This window comes from Pagrus pagrus (genome assembly GCF_965226575.1).
Source record: "Pagrus pagrus genome assembly, chromosome: 18".
Lineage (NCBI taxonomy): Eukaryota > Metazoa > Chordata > Actinopteri > Spariformes > Sparidae > Pagrus > Pagrus pagrus.
This window is the reverse complement of record NC_140202.1, coordinates 7,080,426-7,103,570: the sequence shown is the minus strand read 5'-3', so window position 1 is coordinate 7,103,570 and position 23,145 is coordinate 7,080,426. Positions and strand designations below refer to the sequence as shown.

Sequence of the window (23,145 nt, the reverse complement as noted above, 5' to 3'; positions counted from 1 at the left end):
ACCCCAAAATGATAATTCATTATGTGCTTGCCTCCAAGCAGATGGAAAATCACATGAGGTTCAGCATAGCCAGTTGTTAAATCAAACTCTTACAGGGAGTCAGACAAGAGCAGAGCGAAAACATCTTTTCCATCAAGAAAATTTTTCTTTGCTCTTCTTTCAATGAAATATATTCCCCAGTTCTGTTATTTATTTGTCCCTTGTACCTCTTGTGTCTCAGTATAACTGTGTCCGGCTGTGTTTATGTCTGTAGCTTTATAAGTTGGAAGAGCCATCATTTCAATATGTTAGAATAGACAGTAATATGATCTGCTCTGATCTTGAAGGATCGTCAGGAAATCAATAATGGCACAATTCCCGCTGCTGCTTTCCGTCACTCCTTTCTCCTTTATCTGATTACACAGTCTCTTGAGGCCGTTGTAAAACTTGAACCTTGAGTTTGTTTACAGCATGAGGCAGAGGAGTGGCGATGAGTTCCGTCATCAAAGTAGTTAACCATCCACTCATCCCTCCCATTGCCACATTGCCTGCCATGTCTATGCCTCTACTTAGGAGCGATAGGCAGACAGTTTCCACATCAGTCTGGTCTGTTGGAATTAAGGACAACATGAAAGAAGAAATACAAGTACAGCTGGAGAACAGTTGCAGGTAGCGAAGGCTTCTAAGTGGAGACCAACTGGGCGGCGGATCTGAAACCACTGGAACAGTTGACTCATGTATAGCTTGAATCGTCTGAATCCTTCTCATTTTACCAAGGAGCGCCCGTGGAAGAAAAGGACGGTAGTACCTTCTTCCACAGAGGATGAGGAACTGAGTCAACTCCTGAAGTTGTATAAAAACAACAAGATCCGGACCACAAAGTATTCTGTCCTCTCCTTCCTGCCCAAGAATCTGTTCGAACAGCTCCATCGCTTTGCTAATGTCTATTTTATCTTCCTTACCGCGCTCAACTTTGTCCCTGTGGTGGAGGCCTTCCAGCCAGAGATCGCTCTGGTTCCTATCATACTGGTGCTGTCAGCGACGGCTGTCAAGGATATCTGGGAAGACTACCGCAGGTTTAAGTCAGATCATTTGATCAACAGGCTTCTCTGCCATGTTTACAGCAGGTAGGCTTTTAGTCAGTTTGATGTGACCACAACGACTTCTAACATGTCTTATTCTTGTGGACCTGTATATTCCCCTTTAACGTAAAAAAAGTCTGGACAAATCTCATTTTATGTTTCAAGAAAGATAGTTGTGATCAGTTGTGTGCTCCTTTGTTTTAGCTTTCTCTTGTAGCTGTAGTTTCACAAGTGATATTGTTAATAGAAAGGTGATTGAATTAATTGAAATGGATACAAAACCTTTGGGCAAAAAAAATCAAGGTTTGGAAGGAATATAATTAGTGGATCAGATCATTACTCTTTTATGCCATTTTAAGTCAAGACTTCCAGTAAGGCAACAAAATTAAAGTTCATCAACTAGTCGGTCAATGAACCTTTAACAAAGGATTGTCTTCACGTCATGGAATGTAAGACGTAGCCTACTTCTACTAGACAAACCCTGCCCAACAACTTTTATACTATTGTGTGGGATTGTCCACCGTCCATAATTCTTAGTAAATATTTATTGTTAACTGTTCTTTATGCTGGAGTTTTAGTTTCTTAGATAAGTATTCATTTCAGTTTGACTGGTACTATATTCAGTCACAATTCCCCAACTATTTAGTTATTATGTTTAAGAGAAAGTCAAACGGAAAACTGTTATTTGAACAGTGTATTTATTTATTCACACATGATCAATTCACATGACGTGTGTGTGTGTGTGTGTGTGTGTGTGTGTGTGTGTGTGTGTGTGTGTGTGTGTGTGTGTGTGTGTGAATTATGTAATAATTTGCAATAACAGTCTAAAAAGTAAATATATATTTACTTTGAACACAGAAAAGCCTATTATAATAGCAATAAAAAAGATCAAACTTATACAAATCAAAAAAATGATTTTCAGAAAGTTAAAAAAGAAAATAAACTTACATGGCAGCTGCACATCCAGGCTACCAAGAATACATAATTGTAGCTGAAATAATCATTTTAAATGGTAAAGACAAACAAAAACGGCTCATCATGTCAGTGCTATATTTAGATTGCAATAAAAGACGGGAGTAGTTGGACGTTACCTACTGACCTTACATTGTAAATACTGTTCACTGACGGTAATGCCTCAGCTCTGCCCTGCTGTATTTCAGTCATTGCCTGGAAATGGTGTTGGACTGTGAGTGTAATAATTAACCACTGATTGCATCACATCACATCGGAATAATACCTGCCAATCATAAGTGGGTTCTCTGAACTTTCAAGAGGAATGCAGACCTCATGTACATTATAGTTAGAAAGACTGGCACTGTTTCTGTGGTCAAAAGCCAAATAAAAGGTTCAACTGTATAGTCAAGCAGTATAGCCTTAACATATATTGTTCAAACTAGTATTCATCATTCACATTGATTGACTTGTGTCCTCCTCCTGCGGTCTTTCTGCTTATTTTCACCTGAAAATTTGTTTTGCATAGTAGAACTCCAAATTGTTGCCCGTGGAGAAGACTACGTGAAATCCAAATTATGGTCTGTGGACAAAAGAATGTTGTTCTGCTCGCCAACAAATTAAAACTGTTGTATGTAAACAGCTGGAGCCAAACCATCAACCAGTAGCTGCCTTCAGTAGACATAATGGTAGACTGTGATGCCTTAAATTTCAGAGTGGAACAGTCGATCAGGACAAAAAGCATACAGGGGTCTTTAAGTCTAGTCCTTGACTGTAATGACTGCTTCCAATGTCCTTTTGTATTCCTCTTTTTGTCAATGTCACCATGTTATTTGTCCGTGTTTTAATATGCAGTTGTATAATCAGGTTACAACATCAGAACCAGGATCATAAAACAAGTAGGGCTATTTTTGCGCTACCAGAGTCCTGCCAACGTTGAGGCAACAGATTTCCCCTCAACACACCTATTTTGTCAAAGACACCCTCCATGGTAACGCTTTTTAGCTCTTCTTGATTTTGCATCTTAACCTGACTCCCCAGGTGGTTTGTTACGCAGAGCCATCTGGGAAGTTGTACTTGGGAACTGTTTGGAAAAGGGACACTTTCCAAAAATACTAGCTGACTGGACAGACACTCCGCCTAACACTATCTGTCACTGGTTAACTTAAACCAACCAGATCAACACGATAGTCTTTAGTGCTGTTCTTTGCTCCTATTTCAATTAAATATACTCTCCAGTTCTGGTATAACTGATGCTATAGCAGCATCTAAGCTAACTTCTTGAGGAGCCACCATTGTTTTTTTCGAACCATCACTTCTCTCACTGATCATCACCCCTAAACCGCGCCCGTAGCTGCTAGTAGTTCTTCATAGGATGCTGGCTGGTTCAAACCCTGTGTGTTCGACCGCAAGACAGCAGACAAATTCTATTCAAGTTTCAGGATGCATGACAGCAGTTTGTCAGCTTTCCCAAAGGTAAATAATGACTTAGAACTGTAGTTAGATGCTGGAAATCGCCATTTTTAACATCTTTTTTTTTTCTCTCTCTGCTGTCACCCTGTGGTGTACACTACCACCAGGCTCCACCTAGGCCCTATATTGTTTTCATTGTATAAGCTTCAACTGGGCTCCGCAATTGGGAAATACAGCATCCACTACCATTGCTACACTGCTGGTGACACACAGCAGAAATACTTCTTAAACCAGGTGAAGCACTTAATTTTCAGACTCTTTTAAGCCGTGGTGAGGATGTCAAACAGGGGATGACCAAAGATCCTTCTTATTGGTCTCTCTTATTGCTTTTACTTGAGAGCAACAGTCTGTTCACACTGCTGCCATCTGGCAAAATATACAGAAGTATCTGCTGCCATACCACCAGACTACTGAGCAGCTTCATTCCCCGGGCTGTGAGACTCTTGAACTAATCCTCAACACATCATAGAAAAAAATAAATGTAGCAGGACTCAAGGACTTGATCATTATTTTGTTTTTTAAACCCTTGTCTAAAAAACTACAATAAATTTCCCTTGTGCCTTTATTACCTTACGTCTTAACTACAGTACCTTTATGTGAGAGTCGGTGTGCCCTACCTTGCTTGCAGCTTTTTAAAAATTTAGTAGCAATAATCTCTCTCTCTCTCTCTCTCTCTCTCTCTCTCTCAAGAAGAGACCCATGGTACAGGTACATCTACTTGTACTTAAGTGCGTACTTGAGTAACTGTTCACTACCACTACTGCCTCTCTGTACACTACCCAGAAAGTAAAAAATAATGCTGACCACTCTGGATCTTTTTGCCGTATCAGAATGTTAATTTACACTGTAATCTCATGTTCAAAGGACATTCGGTGGTCTCTTTTTCTACTCAAACATTTGCTCAAGATTGTGTTAATCTTCCTTTGTGTCTACTCATATTGTCCCATAGCAAGCAGAAAGCCTACATCGACAAGTGCTGGAAGGATGTGCGAGTCGGAGACTTTGTCCGTCTGTCCTGCAATGAAATCATCCCTGCTGACATGCTGCTGCTGTATTCATCTGACCCTCGTGGGGTTTGTTATATTGAGACCGCCAACCTGGACGGAGAGACCAACCTGAAACAAAGACAGGTGGTTTTGGACCTCCCATTGCAGGTAATGCATGAAAGAGATTGATGAATATAAGATGTGTCTTTGCTTCTTTTGTGGCCCACAGAGCAAAGTGGCATCTGTTCACCCTTTTTCTGTCATTGTCATTAACTTTGTGTTCTTGCATACCTCTGAGAACTAAGTGGTTTCCATTGAGAATGCTTCTTTTAAACTTCCCATGAAGTCTTGTTCTATATGCCAAACTGGTCTCCATCTCCTCAGAGGCCATGCTCACTGGCAGCTGTTTTTTTTTTTACTCCAATTACAAAAACAGTTTTTCCTCAAATGTAATTCTTATAGCTAATGCAACTTTACAACAAAGAACAATACTTTCAACTATCATATTAGTGGTAAAACAAATACCAACACTTTGGGTTGGTGGCTGGCCTGACCCCCCCAAACAAAGCATCATTGTCTGATGACCTTGAAATGAGTCTCAACAATCAACTATTACAAATACAAGAAATGTAATTTATATGCGTATAGAGTAAAGACAAATACAGCGGTGGCAACAAATCCCTGAGTCATGTCCCTCCAGTTGTGGTTTGCATTATCACATATGTGTTATCTGCAGGTTTGATGGAGGTTGTTTTGTGTTCCAGGGAGGAGAGACGACCCTTGAGAACTTTCACAGTCGTATCGAGTGTGAGAACCCCAACAATGATCTCAGCAGGTTCAGAGGTTACATGTGAGTTTCTCTTCATCTTAGGCCAAAAACTTGATCCATGTCAAGAGGTAGTAACACAACACAAGCACGAGCTGCATCTGCGGGCACTATAGCATGAACGATGAAGCTCTAGCTGAACATGTCCAAATGTTTCGGCATATATATGACACGTTGTCACCTCCTGTTTCTTTCCTTGTCTATTTCTTTATCTCTTCCTTCTGTGCAGTAGGAACAGCAGTAAACGTTCCTCCACACACGTCATGCAGCTGTCCAGTTTATGACTGCTCTGTGTTATCTCCACCTGTGCATAAGAGCACAGTAGGTTCAATAAGGACGCCTGTTTGTGCCAGCTGGCAAGGCATTGTTATTTGCACTGGCTTACTTGCATGGACCATGTTTCTGACCTTACAGTGACTGAACACATCTGGCACGCACATGCCATGAGTTCTGGCTGTTATCCAATGCCATAGCTTAGCAACAGCAACTTGGCTGGTGCAAGGAGGCAGTATTTCTAGTTTGGCTGCTATGTTGATATATCTTTATCAGATTATAAAGATATATCTACCAGAACCTGCCCAATGTACCATTTGGCTAATGTTACAAATGTACTGTATTGATAACAGGTTTTTTTTTTTAGCTTATAATGAAAAAATGATTGAGCTTGAGATAATTTGAAATTCTTAAATTTCCAGTGAAGTTTCAGTGCACAGATGTCATTTTAGACAACAGAGTTCATTGTTAAACTGTAACATATCATGCCTGTGCAAAAAAACGTGTGTTTATCAGCTGATAAACACAAAAATAAAGTTTTCATAAAAATGTCGCCATCAAATGATCCCAGGGTCACACTGTACACAAACTTACAAAGCTGCTAACCATTTTAAATTGCTCTTGTCTATCTCCTTTGAGAAATCAAATACACAGGGCTCATATTTATTTATTAATGTTTTAATAGTATAGTAAAGGAAATGTTTACGACAAACGTCCCTGCATGTGGCTTCCACCAATCAGTGCAGTAAGGCCTACTTTAAACCATCACACTGCCTCAAACACACTTTTAGCTGTCTTCCAAACATACATATGCACGTTGTTTCACAGGGAACACCCCAATGGGGTTCGTGTTGGCCTCCATAACAGCAACCTCCTGCTTAGGAGCTGCACCATCCGCAACACGGAGACTGTGGTGGGCATCGTAGTGTACGCTGGTAAGAGCACTGACTCACTCATAAACATCTGACTACTAGTTATTACAGAGCTCTCAATTACAAGTATGTATTTCTTAATGTCATAAACTCTGAAGGTGTCCTCTTATGGTCATCATCCCTTTGTCCTGTAGTCCCAAGCACCTGTTGGGGCCATGGGTTCCATGTACTTTCAAAGTGTAATAGGACTTGCCTGCTTCCTCCACCATAGCCTCAGTCACCACACTGCTGAGTGTATTAATGCAGCTCGAGTTCATTTTGCATGTCGTGACAGGTGTAAGTGGCGTCTAGAGGGATCATTTTCACAACATCAGCCAACTCAGGGTCCTTTATAACCGTATAGTCCAGTGCAGAGAGGAAAAGCCCACCCCCCCTCTGACATGTTATCATAGGCCTCTGTGTCAGTGGAAGGTCTGTTATACAAAACAGTCAGATCTGAACTCCTTGTTGACTCCCTTTATGCTCCAGTAGACTTGTTTGCATTTTAAACACACCTTTTTGCATTTGCACCTGGTAATGCACCTTAATACCCACTGTTATTATCTTTATTATGCCTGCAATCTATAATCACAATATGCAAATAAGGTAGGGATGCTGCTTCATTCATTCATTCATTCATTCATTCATTCAGTGAGTTAGTTTTTGCAGAGGAACGGCTTCTCTTTTAACAGTTGCATAGGTAGAGGAAGCTGCAGTTACCACAAGAATGTGGTCACACTGAGCATTTCCTCGTGGCAGATCTGATCTGATCACAGTGCTCCTCTAGATGAGCTGCTGATCGATCACACTTCGACTGCAGTTTGTTCTACACACATTTACAACTGCAGGAACATCAGTTTTTTTTACCAGTATCCACATATAGATGACCAGTTTGAGATGAGATCTGTGAGTTTGAGTGAGACTTCATCTTCTGATCTCAACTGGTACACTCTATTATTTTATGATGCTTCTCTAAACGTGGTTGTAATAGGTGAAATACCACAAGTGCAAAAATAATCATTATGTACAGTGTGTGACCTCCGACTCCAATGAACCCAAAAATCTTCTGTACCATGGTCTCATGTTAGATGTAACCGTCTGCAGCTTTGAGCCAACGCCCAGATTATCTCCAGCCATTCTAGACATGCTACATGTAAGCCGCTTGATCCAACCTCCCACACAGAGCCTATAGAGTCTGTATGCTAGGTTTGTCTCAATATATGGAATCCCTATGTTATGATGTGTGACCAAAAAATACCCCAGCTGCTTTGTGTCTGTTGAGAGTAGAGATAGAACAAGTGGAACCAGTCAGGTGAGTGGGAGCAGGCGTCCACCACTACTACCAACTCTGAACTGTATGCAGGTCCTGTTACAGTACTCGTGTTACATTTTCACATCATGTAAGCAGTATACTAACACGTACCGCTCGGTATAAATATAAATGGTCGCAGGAAAGTCAGAAGTTATCTTGGCATTGATCATGTTTTCGAAAAAGAGTTAACAGTGTCATAATCAAGCAGATGCACTAGTTGCCTTGCACAGCATGAAATCATGTTTGTTTTACTGAGACTGGAAACTGTCAAAAGAAGGCAAACATTATTAACATAGCTCTGTAATTATGAGGCCCAGCCAAAACTGAAATCCTGGCACCGTGCCTGACAGACGGACTGGAGACTGATATCCATCTTCTTATCTAACTCTCTGAAATAATGAGCATAAGCTATTTCCAAAAATGTTGAACTGTTCCTATTTATTAAATAATAAATAGTATTTATATTATCCTTATATGCTCAAAATGCCCCACCACAACTGTATTGATATAGAAACTACATTTTTCTATGCTCCGGTAAGCAACCATGCCCTGCTGTTATGGTTAATCATGAGCAAATGTGATCACAATCACCATAATGCCTTTATTTATCAGCAGTAAGATATTCCAGGCGATGGCAGTTGCTCAGAGCAGAATGTAAGTCAGAGCAGCGTCCTGCAGGACGGCCGTGATGCTGCAGTCATGGAGCCATTTACTTTATTCACTCACAGAAATTCTTCACTTCATTAAGCCTGAGTTGTGCTTCTCTGAGCTGGAAAGACAGATTGTTTAGATAGACTTGTGTAGTTTTTTTGTTTTTTTTAACTCCTGTGTTAGGCTTCGTTTTGTCTCCATTTCAAACCTTCCTCCCGTTACGCATTGAATCAGACAAACAACTAATGTTGACTGCAGTTTGATGGCATGTCTGCGTTGCCTCCTCTGCATGCCTTTATGACTTGCTGTCACACAAACAGCCTTCTTTAAGTAAAGTGGTTTTGCCAAGGCGTTGACATGTACCCTACCTTCAGAGAAGCATCATTACAGCATTACTCAAATGATTTACAGACAGGGTGGCTCTCATCAAGTGGTCCTGCGTTCATTATGTTAAAGGCTACACTCTAACAGCAGAATGCTGCTTAATTCAATTGGTTAGCAGCCTGCTGAAGTAGTAATAACCTCAGAAAGTGTGCAGATATTTCAGTGCTGGGGAGTGTAGTGTAGCTCCCTTTATACTTCCTTGTTAAGCCAGTCCCTGTAAGTCCCTAGTAAGATTAACTATATCATTCGATCATGTGAATAGTATATAAAAGTTACAGTAAGTCTGGTGATATTCCACGTTTTTTTTCTTCTTTTTTCTCGACAATGAACGTATCCTGCTAAAAATTATTGTGTGTATCACAACCTGATCCATCTTCTCTGTTTTTGTCACAAAAAACCTCTTAAAAACACATTAGTGTCGCACTGGGTGACATGTTCCTTCATTGAACACACACACTGTAGTTTATTTTGACTCATTCAGCCACTTTTTGACTCTTTATGGCCATTACTTCATGGCTTCCATATCCTAATGCTGGAGCTACTCTGCGTGGTTGTTGGTGTGCACCTGAATGTGATTGCCAGCTTTCACACCTAAACAAACCACCAAGAAAGATGTAATGTGTTGTCTCGAGGGATGAAGCTATGATGAATGCCCATGTCATGTAAAACTCCTGCGAAAGCAAGTTCGGCTGATGTACTTCCTTCAGTATAATGGTCTGTATAACGTGGCTGTGTCTGTTCTCTTCCTGCTGTGTGACTCAGGTCACGAGACTAAAGCCATGATGAACAACAGTGGGCCGAGGTACAAGCGCAGCCAGCTGGAGAAACGTCTGAACACAGACGTGCTGTGGTGTGTGCTGCTGCTCATCATCATGTGTCTGACTGCTGCTATAGGTGTGTATCCACCCTGACTGACGACGCACCGCTCAAACGTGTCCAGCTTTAATCATCAGTTACTGAGAGTGACGAGCTGCTCTGGTGTCGTGGTGTTTTTCAGGTCACGGCCTCTGGCTGAAGAACCTCAAAGACCCGATCTTTGAGACTGACACAGAGACGTCTCCTGCCCTCGCTGGATTCTATGTCTTCTGGACTATGATCATTGTGCTGCAGGTAGATTGTTAACCATTTCAGTCTCAGGCCAGAAAAAAAGTATTTTACCAGCTCCAACTATATATCTATGACACCTTTTGTTTTTTTACGGTAACAAGCAATACAAGATACAAGAATACACAACACACTTTAAAACATGGAACATGGAATACATATAAAATATCCATATGTAGTTCTTCTCCCACTAAAGACAGCAGCTAAAAACCTGCACCAAATTTAATTTCAACACCTGTTTGTTATGTCTGTCAACGTCAGGGTTATTTACACATGACTTTTTCTAACAAAAAAAAGTTATGATTACCTTTTTTACTCCTCGTAGCATTACTTGTTACATTCCTTTTGCGTTACTCTGCAACATCGTCATGTGAATGTCAGTTAAGAATATAACATTAAACTTTACATATGCCCACATATCAGCACATCCCTATCCTTACAAGGAGGGCATACACAGGATTTTTCTTTTATGCTCTTAAATGACATAAAACTGCATCGACCGGTCAAACACAATCAGACAAACTTGCTCAAGTTGCTCGCTCACATCACCATGGCTCTATAGTCGGAGGCATCCCACAAATTGTTTCAGAGAATCCGTTCCTCCTCAGAGTCGGCACAAGACTGTTCAGGCCGATCAGCCTTTCCACAGGTTCACTACACATGTTGCTGTGTTGAAGTTCACAGATATCAGGAGAGGTCAGGAGATTGATGCCCAAGCGAGCACCAAAACACTGCTTGATGGCTTTTTTTTCCTTTTATGAAGATAATTGAAGAATGTATGTAATGCAAGTAACAACATACATTTTTGATAAGTAACTGTAATGTGATTACTGAATTAAGGAAGAGTAACACTTGTCATTGTCATAACTGGCCTTCATGTGGGGCACATCTCCCCACACATCCTCTTGGATGAGATGTGAAACTGAAACAAGTCCAGTTGCCTACGATACGGCACTTAGACAGAATGTGATTACAGTCCCCCCCCCCCCCCCCGAACACTGCTTACTGAAATTGTGTGTATCTTTTGTCACAAACTATATCTGTCTGTTTTTTCTAATTTGTCAGTGCTGATTTGTGTGTTCCTTCAGGTACCGTTGAGATAATGCAACACATGTACATGTAGCAGATTCATAAGTTTAAAGGGACAGACATGAAACCACTGCAAAGCAGTATAATACCTTCAGGCTATTCAAAGATCCCACAATGACAGTGATGTTATCCTCCGTCACAGTGATTACGAGATAAACAGTCTTACTTTACGCTAAGAGTGATCTGTGAGGAATGTGTGCCATCACGTGTTTGATTGGCCAACACAGCGTCTTGCCTGAAGGCGTCACATTACATTGTGGCTAAAGCTGAACCCGGTTCCTCTTTTTTGTCACGTGACCAGCTCCTGCGCTGGCGTCATCATCACAGAGGTTCATTGAAATGAAAGAGGTGGTTGTGTTTTCAATCTGAGTCTGTTCTGGCACAGTTTCCCTGTTTATTTGGTTCAATATATTTGTGTTTTGTTTTGTTTACATATAGTAGTTGGTTAGTTTACTGCTTCAGAAGTACTTGTCATGTCAATAACTGCATCATGCAGAAGGTGTAATCAGTTTCTGTCCAACAGGTGCTGATCCCCATTTCTCTCTACGTGTCCATTGAGATCGTGAAGCTGGGCCAGATCTACTTCATCCACAACGACTTGGCCCTGTATAACGAGCAGCTGGACTCCAGGATCCAATGCCGAGCTCTCAACATCACTGAGGACCTGGGTCAGATCCAGTATCTGTTCTCTGATAAGACGGGAACGCTGACAGAGAACAAGATGGTGTTCCGCCGTTGCAGCATATATGGGGTTGAATATCCTCATAAGGAAAATGGTAAGTGTTGATACTACGACTTTAACTTTCATCAGAGCAGCGATCCAGTTTGGACAGTGAGGTTTTTAATAGAAACAAATACAGCCAGTATGGTGGGACGGGCAATGTTATTATCGTTTGCTTGTGATGGACATCAGAGATAATGATATCCTCGGGAAGTGAAAGTCGCACGGAATTTAAAAATCTGTGTATCACGTTATAGCTCGAGTTATGACTGGGTTGGTATGAGTTTTGACCCAGTTGGGCATTGAGGGTTTATCCATGAGCTGTGTCTCACTGCTGCTGCTCCAGCTGTTGACTGTGTTGACTGTGTAGGTGAGCAGCCAAACCAGAGGGTGATCTTACCCTCACTAACCTCTGGTAGCTTTAGAGCACCTGAATGCACCTGTCCTTTTCACCTCACACTGTCATCTCAATAATAATCATTTAAGCTTATCAATGGATAAGATTTGAGATTTGAGAATTTCAGTATTTGAAACGTGTGAAAGATAGGGTGTGCCCAGTTTAATAGGCTTCAGCTGTTATTTCAGTGTGCCAGATAGCTTTCACACTTAATCAGCTTTTATATAAATATAGTATTGGATCAGACTATATTGGCAGATGATGTGAAAGAATTCAGATGGAGACTGAGGCCAAAATACGTGTGGACGTCCCGAGTGCAGGTCAGGTCAGGATTCTTTGTTCACCGGCCTCCAGTTCAGCAGTAGCTTTGAAATCATATGATGTTAAAGGAAAATTCTAGTTCATTTCAATGCAGGTCTCATTTTTGTAGTCATTCTATTTGTAATCAACTTTTTATTTAATATTTGAACCTTTTTAAAACATTCACTACTACAAATAAAGCGACTGTGAAGAACAAGCATGTAACTTTAATAAGTCAGACACAAAGAGAAAATGAAGGGAATATAAGTGAAACTAAAAAATGAAACAATCAAGGCGAATGACAACAAATTAAGAATGGAGAGTTCACCGTTACAAAAGGCTGGACCACTGATTTTGATTTAATTATACATTACTTATGTCTGAGGGAATCATCAACAGCTTGTGTTGCACTGGCACTCAGTATAGTGTGCACTCAACAGACCCAGTGTGACAGACTGTAGTGATGTGAGCGCTCTGTGTGTCAGCTCATAGGCTGGAGGTGTACGAGGCGGAGGAGAACGAGGCGGCCGGTCGCTCTGTGACGCTCAGGTCGGGCTGCAGTCGTAAATCTCTGAGCTGTCGCTCCCTCAGCTGCAACCGCAGCTCCGTGTCCCTGCACACGCTCACCGCAGAGTCAGAGGACGAGGACAGGCTGTCCAATCACATCCAGCCCAGAACCAGCGCCTTCTGCAGCCGCGTGGTCAGACTCTCACACACTCACACACACACACACACACACACACACACACACACACACACACACTACTGACACATTATTTGTGTCTCATCCTGAATTGAAAATCCATTGACACTAATGCAGCTGTATTTGTTCTGCAAGCTGATAAACCACGATGCAGTTTTATGTCTGAAAACACAAACTGAGAATTTATAATTTCTCTCTGCTTATCTTAAATGTTTAAAAACAGGTGGAAGTCACATGAATAGATAAATAAGAAACATTTCATGTGTTGACTCTGGTGTATAATCAGCAGTTAATTTGCATTTTTTCCACCTTTTTCTTGATTGTCATAGTTATGTAAAGCACGTTCATCACTTCTGCTTTCCTGTAAACTGCCATAATCACAAAACACTTCTGTGTTTTTGATCTGATTAAAATCTGTTTGAGTTAATGTGTTCCTGTCAGAGGAAATCAGTAAAAACTGCAGATGGGGCGATAATAAGTGATTTAATGACTGAGATGAGCTAAAACCAACAGATGCACTGGTGTGGTCCTTTTTACTGTACACTCATGAAGGTATCTTAGCCTGTTTTACACTTTAGAGGTGTGGAGATGAAAAGAATTGTCTGTTTGTGAGACAGGGACGATTAAATAAGAAGACACTATTAGTTGCATTGTGGGAAATATAGGACCCAGTGTTTTTGGAGCTTGACCTATACAAGGAACTTGAAGTCAGGACAGGACAGTCGATAATGGGTAGTTACACTTTCCTGAGATCTACAATGTGTTCGTGCTCCAGCCACGATGGATAAGCTCTGCTGTTCCTGCATCTGTGTGTTCAGGCGAAGGAGGTGGTACCAGACCCTGAGCTGGTGAGGAAGCTGAGCTGGCTCTGTTCTCCCGTGAAGCCTCTGAGTGACGGCTCCTCTGGGGCTCCCTGCAGCCTGGAGCTCACCTACATCACTGACTTCTTCCTCGCTCTGGCCATCTGTAACAGCGTGGTGGTGTCGTCGCCCAGCCAGCCTCGACATGTTGTGAGTAGATGACATCCGTCAAGTATGTTAGGGTCGGATCTCCAAAACAATGTGTTCAGCTGTTCACATTGTTTGAACTGGTTTATTGCATGATGAGATGTCAGTCAGTCATTATGGTGATAGAGCCGAGCTGACATACATAAATGGCCTTCAACTGAGACTAGACCGAGAATGCTTGAGTTTACACCTAAATCAAACCCTCATTCTGTATTTTCTGTCCGGTGGAGGTCTGTAACAGTTTGTGGTAACACATATTTTCTGCTGTGTCTATGGATACAACTGCATCACTACTGTGGTAAAAGTTTACAGTGTAATCAGTAAATACATTTACATAATTATAGTTATAGGGAATATAGTTTAGGTCTACATTTGGAAATTATACTGTAATTACCATGATTTACAGTTAAAATAAATAAACTGTTTCTTTTGCACTTATCCTATGACCCTGCATTAGTTTAGCTGCTGTCTGCACCCTAGATTACTGTTTGACACAACAGCATCAGATGAGATTAAACAGAAAGAGAGAGACAACACATATGGCGTTTAAATTTCAGAATTTCACTTGAAACCAGCACAACATCTTTATAAAAAATGATCACTGAACAGTTCAGCACAGGAGATCTCTGACAGGAAATGATTCCATGTTCTTTTCTCCTCCCTGCAGGTGCCTGAAGCACGAACACCTCTCAAGTCCCTGGAGGAGATCAAGCTGATGTTCCAGCGCTTCAGCTTCTCTCCTTTCTCCGCCCTCTCCACTCCTCAGATCAGACGCAGCCCTCGCAGCTTCACCAGCAGGCTGTTTTCTCGAGGGAAGACTGGCTCCTTCACCTTCTCCACTCCCCCCAGCAGCACCGCAGACGGGTCAGAAACGGGCCAAGAAAGCAACCTGGAATCCTCCAACCTGAGGCGTAAACTGGACTCATCGTTCAGAGAGGACGGAGGAGATGCTGGACAGAAAGAGACAGAGGATGATATTGAGGATTCAAAGACAGACCCTGATGGGGTCAGGCAGGAGGTGGAGGACCTGAGCAAAGACCTGAGCAAAGAAGAAGAAAGTGACACTGATGATGAACTGCTGTATGAGGCGGAGAGTCCGGACGAGGCAGCTCTGGTCCATGCAGCACAGGCGTACCGCTGCACCCTGAGGGGGCGCTCTGCAGAGAGCCTGCTGGTGGATCTGCCAGGAATCGGCTCTCTGGCTGTCCAGCTGCTCCACATCCTGCCCTTTGACTCCAACAGGAAGAGGATGTCAGTGGTGGTCCGCCACCCGTTGTCAGGGCAGGTAGTGGTTTACACCAAGGGAGCCGACTCTGTCATCATGGACTTAACTGAGACACCTAAAGGTAGGAAGAAGGAATGTAGGTGAAAATACTAGGATCACCCTGACTGAAGAATTTTGTCTCCTGACTTAACATGATCCACAATGTTCCTCCATAACACTGTCATTCTGTGTGTCCCCCTGTTGTGTTCAGGTGCAGAGCGGGCTCAGGAGATCTACAGTCACGTCAGAGAACAAACACAAAAACATTTAGACAGCTATGCCAGAGACGGACTCCGCACACTCTGCATTGCTAAAAAGGTAACTTTTCAGATGGTGGAACAAATGAGTAATGTACATTATAAAAAAAAATACATTTCCATCGCATATTATTACTACTGAGCCTTCTCTGACTTCCGTCGTACGTACTAGGACGTGTTCACTGTCATCATGTCAAGTCTGCGAGGGCGACAGATCAAAATGCATTTTGCTGACCTCTATAGCCTTTACTTCTAAATATTTCTGTACTGTGATGTGGGAGCATGTTTGCTCAGGAGTGACTCCAGCCCTGTGGGTTGTGTGTGTGGAGCAGGTTCTGGAGGAGGAGGAGTACGAGGTATGGCTGAAGAGACATCTGCTGGCAGAGAGCAGTATAGAGAACAGAGAGGAGCTGCTGCTGGACTCAGCTCAGAGACTGGAGACCAACCTCACCCTGCTGGGTAAGAGAGCTGCTCTCTGCAGCTCACACATGGACAGCTAATATACCAGAGCTGGGAGCAGTGGTGCTTAAAGTCTATGTTACTGTGCGTGTGTTCAGGTACCACAGGGATTTTGGACAGACTGCAGGAGGAGGTCCCAGAGACCATTGAAGCTCTGCAGAGGGCTGGGATCAAAGTGTGGGTCCTCACTGGAGACAAGAAGGAGACGGCCATCAACATCGCCTACGCCTGTAAACTCCTCTGTCCTAATGACGAGCTGCTGACAGTCAGCTGTGGAAGCAAGGTCAGCAGCCATTACAAATCCATTCTCAGTTTGTTTATAGGAATAAAGTGTTCTGAATCAGGCTTTGAAATGATATATGAACAAACCCCTCTGTAGAAACCTTCAGAATATAGATGTTTGACCTATGTAAGTGCTAAGGATGATAAGTTTTCATTACATTTCCCAGTCGAGAAATGTATTTTACTAGTTTAAACAGCTTCCACTCCCTTATGGCCAGCTGCTTCATGGATAAAATCACAAACAAAAATAGTTTCATGCGTTCATTCTTTGAAAGTATGTAACATTATGGATTTCTTTTTCATCAGGATGCGTGTGCAGCTTTACTCCAGGAGCTAAAACTGGAAGTGCAGCGCAGGGGAGACCGTCTGATTGAACCGACTGCAGCAGAGAATCGTTTGGAAGCTTCCTCTGGCAGCGCCACCGACTCTGTTTTGGTGATAGACGGCTGCACACTGGACTGGGCCCTGCAGGAGGAGCTGAAGAGAGATTTCCTGGAGCTGAGCTGCAGGTGCAAGGCTGTGATCTGCTGCAGGTCCACGCCACTGCAGAAGAGCCAGGTGGTCCGGCTGGTCCGGGACAAGCTTGGTGCCATGACCCTGGCTGTGGGTAAGGACTCAGGGATTCAGAGTTTTCCACACCTTACTTGTTATGAAAACTTATAAATAATTCAGAGAGTATCTTTTTATCCTGCACGTCCTAACATGTTTTCTCCAGACAATTAATTTCCTAAAACAAAACGGTTAAACATGCAACAAATGAAAAGTTGTTTTCGTCTTTGTGTTTAAGGTGATGGAGCCAATGATGTGAGCATGATTCAAGTGGCTGATGTGGGAATCGGGATATCTGGTCAGGAGGGCATGCAGGTGAATTACCACTAGATTACATAAGTCTTAATAAATGACATGTTGGTGGCATTTGTTAGTACATGTCCTCCTCAGCTGCCTCTGCTGAGACAGTTACAGAGCAAAGACTTTTTGTTGGCTGCAAAATACACCTTGTTCATGTCGCTGAACACTTCCAGAGTGAGTAAGATGTAACTGAAAGTTGGAAAAGAAGTTTGTTGGCATATTAGTATCTATATGTACATCATGTAGCATCTACAGTATTATATTATAGTAGGCGGAATTAGTATGGTTGAACTGTCCAGTAGGACCTAACAGAGGTAAAAGCCTCAGTTTTTAAATAATTTGAAGTGTTGATGTATGAATCAGTCTATATCTAAATATTTTCCATGTTCATGTCCCCCAGGCTGTCATGTCCAGTGACTTTGCCATCTCCAGGTTTAAACACCTCAGTAAGCTGCTGCTGGTCCACGGCCGCTGGTGTTACTCTCGCCTCGCAAACATGATCCTCTACTTCTTCTACAAGAATGTGGTGAGAGTTTTTGACAAACTCTACTTAGTCTGTGGATAAAAATGATTGTAAACAGCTTGTTCAAACAGTCTGGTGAAGATGGGGATTTGGGTGTTAATGTTAGGCCCCCAGTACACAAACACCCCCAACCACTCAATGTAATTCTAAGAAATGCTTACTGTGAACAACACAAGGTCAAGTATTTTCCTGCCGCCTCACTTTTTACTAAAATAATCTCTATTGTTTATGTCTTGCGGGGTATTTGTAAGCAGCTGTTATGACTGAACACAGTCTAATAAATGTGATAAGATATCAAACACAGCAAAACTGCATTGCAGCATTCTCCTGAACAACTGAAGTAGATGGGACTTGTTTTAAAATGTACAGAACAAAAAACCCAACAGGTCGTCTGCTGTAATCCAGGTCTCCAAGTCTCCACTTCATCTTTTCAAATGAATAAGGCATCTCAGGGCTTCCAGAGACTTGGGTTATGCCGGATGAGCTGCATAACCCTAACCCTTTTTATTTATTTTTTTGTCTCCAGCTACTTAAGTTGTTAAGCAGAATGCTGCAACTCTGTTTTGCTGTGAAGCTCCAGAAATGTTTTGTGGACTATGAACTTCACCTGACTCTCCATCAGCATGGGGGGACGAGATAATGACTAAATTAAAAATGTTGGGGTTGACTGTTCCTTCAAGGCCTTTTCCCTATAGGTAGAAAATCCAGAAAGAGATATGTGTATTAACAAAACAAAGAAAATATTAATCTCAAGTAAAGCTCTGTACCCAATTCAGCTGTGTCTGCGGACACAAGCACCGCAAACAATTGTTGGTGAATCTTCACTGCTGCTTCTCTGTGTCTGCAGATGTATGTGAATCTGCTGTTCTGGTATCAGTTCTTCAATGGTTTCTCTGGGAGCATCATGTCCAACTCCTGGGTGCTCATCTTCTTCAACTTGCTCTTCACCTCTGTTCCTCCTCTCATCTACGGTGTCCTGGACCGGGACATACCTGCAGACGCTCTGATGGAGCTGCCTGAGCTTTACCGGGCTGCACAGACCTCCAAGGTGACTGAACACCAACAAGACACCTTTCAAACCTCCCTTTAAAACCTGCATTTGCACTATTATATAACATATACTATTTATGTTATATCGGATTGTGATACTATATCGTAGAGCTGAAAAGTGATGTCATTTGCTGAACTTACCAGACTGTTCTATTTGTTCTTATACTTATCTTTACCCACTCTGTCTGTATATCCACATTCCTGATGATTACTTATCAAAACCAGTTCATATTTAGTGAAACTACTAGCGATGTAACAATATACCGAATTTTGTGATATCGTGATAAAATAAATAGTCAGAAGTCAGAAGTAGTGAGTTCAAATTATCATTTGAGATTGTCTGTTTGCAGTAAGTACATTTTCTGTTCAGAGGAACATGGAAGTGTTGAACAGTGAGCTGCAGTTTAATGTGACAACACAATAAGTTTACACTAAATACATGTACTGAAGCACAAGTACAGTTGGGAGGTTAGAGAAAAAAAAGTACTTTGAGTTTGGAGTTACAGACTCTAGTGTACAGTCTGGATGGAAGTAACCAGGTACAAGCAGTGACCAGGTGATGGAGTAGTGGCTTCAGGGCGCAAAGACCTCAGTACAAAGACTGAGACACAGAATCTTTCCCAAATCGTCCCCAAAAGTCCCGATCGGAGCACCCTTAGTGAAGCCTAAAAATATCATAATAATATGTGAAGGCCATGTCGCCTCAAGCGCCTTTTTTATCTTCATGTGTGCAAAAGACAGGAAACATGGACTTCATCTATCTGAGAAAGTATGCATGAAGTCAGTGGTACTAATGCCTGACTGTTGACCCTGTGTTAAGAAGGACTAACAGATTAATCATGTTCCTCTGCAGATTTATGTCCCCTCCATGTTCTGGATCAATATCCTGGATGCTTTTTACCAAAGCCTTGTCTGCTTCTTCGTGCCTTATTTTGTAAGTACACTGTGTCAAATCTGTCAAATAATTTAGTGTTTCTCAATGAACACAGGGCTAACTGTTTTTTTTCTGACAGCCTTACAGCTTATCAGATGGCATCACATTTAATAATGCATAGCAAGAAACTCTGTTCATACAGTTCTGGTCCCATCCTAATGTAAGATTGTTGTGATATTTGTTTAAGGCACTGGCAGGATCAGACGTTGGGGAGCTGTCCTTGGGCTCTCCAATCAACGCCTCAGCTCTCCTCATCATCCTGCTGCACCAAGTCATCGAGAGTCACACTCTGGTCAGACACACTGATACACTCAAAGCTGTTGTGATGTGTTCACTGAACGTGTAGCAAATTTTTGCCTTGCGTTATTCTCCTCAGTTGGTCCGCAGGATCATTTGTGTTTACTTGTGTTACTCATGCAAGTGTTCATCCGCCCCGAACAGCCAGGCACTGAGGGTGTGTTTGTGTCGGTGGGTTTTAATTCAGGTCACTAACTGACCTCTGCACTCAGCAGAGACTCCGCTTCTCTCTCTTCTTTTCCCTCTCTCCTCTCTGTAACATTACCTTCATGAAGTAAAGTACTTTCCCCCTCCAGCTCCAGTCAGCAGTCAACATTACAGAACATCAACACCCGACAATGGAGGTCACCTCCGTATCACTGCTGCAGTCAGGTTGATAAACAGGAGTGAAGATAAATCCACTTTTTAATCCCAAAAGTTCAAAAGTAATCTCTGAGCTCTCCTCCCGTCGGTAAACGTCTCTGGATCAGAGCAGAATCTGATGAGATGGGTGTTTATTCCTCCAGTAGGTCTCTAGGCTTTACACACAAGCTCTGACCAACAGCTGCCCTCCTAACGCTAACCTCACAACACAAGTACATTTTTCCCTGAAAGTTGAATGTTTTCAACTCACAACCAATACGCAGATGATGTGACTTTCATATATTTGCTTCATTTGTGCCACCCAGTTTCAATAACAACTTTGCATTTATTTGCATCTTTTGCATTGCCTTTGTATGTAATATCGACAATACATATTGTTGATATTAGAATATCAAAACATTGGAGTGTATAGTGTGCAACAACAACAGTAAACAAACAGATTGATGTGGCCAGTTGGGTTGTGGAGTCTAATCCTCTGTGTTATTTTGCAGACGTGGATTCATATGCTGGTGTTGGTGTCCAGTGCTGCTTTCTACTTTGGGTTTGTGCTGCTCTTCAGTTTGTTCTGTGTGACCTGCAGCCCCCCCACCAACCCTCTGGGGGTGGAAACTCTCCAGATGTCCCAGCCTCTCTTCTACATCATATGCACTCTCACTGCTGTGACGGCCCTGTTACCCAGGTACACACCTGTACCCTCAAATACACCATGTACATTCACACACAACACATATTCAACCATAACTCACACTTTCCTGTGTGTTGTCCTCTGCAGGCTGTTGGTCCGAGCACTGCACAACACCTTAAACCCCTCTGCTGTTCTGAATACAGCTCAGATGGACAAAGTTGATTCAGAGAGGTACTTGAAAAGAATGCAGCGCTGGAACCAGAATCACTCCAGAGTCAACAGGCTGCCAGTGTCTGCTGACAACCCTGGCCTGGAGCCCAGCACAGACGCAGTGGTTTCCTGACCTCCTTCTACACACACACAGAGGCAGAGGGCTGCATCCTCTTGGTCAGCAGACCAGACAGTCATACCACTATATGACCTGGACAGGGAAAGACCTGATAGTAGAGAGACTGTGGATGTTGAGATGCTGGATTCAGTGCATGTTACTGACCGTATGGATTCTTTGTACAGATGTTCCACTCACCAGCTATTCACGATCTCTGCTGAAGGACCACTCATTGTGCTAAATGTCCACAGCCAAAGAACTCTTGGAGAGACTGATTTGCTATTAGGAAAACTATGTTTGATTTGGACATGTTCTACTGAAGCTGGACTCACTTTAAAGGACTTTTAAAATCCTAACCGACTGTGAAATCAGGTTGCATTACACACCTAAGGAGAATCTTCACAGATGTTTTTTTCTCTAATCTCAAACCTTAACAATCCACAAGACTTGAAAATAACGATGCATCACATACTTCAGGATATTGAATACGTATTCCTGAATAAGGATATGAAGATTATTGTGCCAGATTTCTCCTCCGATTGTCGGGAGGGGTATATCAGGGTTAAAACAGCTGATACTCCTGTAGTCTGAGCCTGACCTTACTGAATGCATCAACAAACACCATCAGCTCATGAAAACCTTTTTCTTCAACAAGGCAGGGCTGGGAGCATGTGTCCATGCACCGTTTTTGTGATGAACTGGCAAATCTTCTCTGCCCTGTCGGCATCACAACAGGGCAAACATGGCTGAAACAAAACAGGAGGGTGCTCTTCTTCCAACATCTATGAAGGAGGCGGGCAGGAACAGAGCCATAGCAGTGCTGTCTGGAGATGTCTGGATCATGGTCTTGTTCATGTTTACTGCAATATACTAGACTGATGTCATTTTTTTTTTTTTTTTTTTTAGTAGTTCACACTGCTTGATGATGAACAAACACGCTGACATGCCCACAGTTGCTGGAATGTGTTTACAGTCTGTGGATGGTGTGTAGAAAAAGACTGAGAATTTCACTGAGATGTTACAATGAGCAGCCTGTTTCTGTTGACCCGCTCAGCTGTAGCGCTGACACCAGAGCAGGTCCGAGGATTAATCACTGAGTCATACGGACATGACAATACTACATTAGAAATCACTGACGCTGAGCTGTTCTGAGTTTGGACTGATGCATTTGCACGATAACTCTTGTGCTGAGCTGCACTAACGAGGATAAACATGGATCAGATTAAATCAAGATTTAAAGGATTTTGCACCCAGGAGCCCCCAATTAGTAATATTCTCTAGTTCACTGTTTTCATATATAAAATACTTTGAACGCATGATTGAACCAAATGAAACTGAAATGTGTTTAGTCTGATCTATATTAGATTAGATTAGATCATTTGATAAATTTGCAACAAATTGCATTACCTCCTACAGATAATGTGCATTGTTCCAAAGCCTGTTTAAGATTAAAATGTTTTATTGTTTTATTTTATTAAATTATTTATACAGGGAACTCCTTACCATTTAGAGCAGGACACCCCAACGATGGCCCTCCATAAGATTCACTTTGGTCCACCAGATGATTCTAGCAAATAAAAAAAAAAAAGTACAAATGATAATGATATGTATTGTGTTTTATTGTGTGGTATAAATGCTCTTTAACCATGTTAGGATCCCTCATTATTATTTTCATATTCTGAGCATGCTGTGCAGAGTGACATTTGTGCAGGAAGTCGGTCAATGAAGAGAACTTGGGATCCTTACACCATTTTGCATCTTCACC

General features: G+C 42.1%; 1 protein-coding gene across 1 annotated transcript in view; it reads left to right on the top strand.

Annotated features, from left to right (window-relative positions):
- The window catches only part of atp10d (ATPase phospholipid transporting 10D), a 31,493-nt gene extending 9,379 nt beyond the window's left edge, over positions 1-22,114 (top strand). The window contains exons 4-23 of the mRNA XM_084381231.1: positions 4,435-4,639; positions 5,236-5,321; positions 6,399-6,505; positions 9,591-9,722; positions 9,826-9,938; positions 11,545-11,797; positions 12,925-13,139; positions 13,961-14,152; positions 14,817-15,495; positions 15,625-15,731; positions 16,003-16,129; positions 16,228-16,412; positions 16,718-17,018; positions 17,199-17,275; positions 17,661-17,786; positions 18,631-18,831; positions 19,687-19,767; positions 19,955-20,059; positions 20,919-21,106; positions 21,200-22,114. Coding sequence (XP_084237357.1) covers positions 4,435-4,639; positions 5,236-5,321; positions 6,399-6,505; positions 9,591-9,722; positions 9,826-9,938; positions 11,545-11,797; positions 12,925-13,139; positions 13,961-14,152; positions 14,817-15,495; positions 15,625-15,731; positions 16,003-16,129; positions 16,228-16,412; positions 16,718-17,018; positions 17,199-17,275; positions 17,661-17,786; positions 18,631-18,831; positions 19,687-19,767; positions 19,955-20,059; positions 20,919-21,106; positions 21,200-21,395 — 3,676 coding nt within the window. The 3' untranslated portion in view covers positions 21,396-22,114. The remainder of the gene's footprint in view (positions 1-4,434; positions 4,640-5,235; positions 5,322-6,398; positions 6,506-9,590; positions 9,723-9,825; positions 9,939-11,544; positions 11,798-12,924; positions 13,140-13,960; positions 14,153-14,816; positions 15,496-15,624; positions 15,732-16,002; positions 16,130-16,227; positions 16,413-16,717; positions 17,019-17,198; positions 17,276-17,660; positions 17,787-18,630; positions 18,832-19,686; positions 19,768-19,954; positions 20,060-20,918; positions 21,107-21,199) is intronic.
- Positions 22,115-23,145: the final 1,031 nt, after the last annotated feature.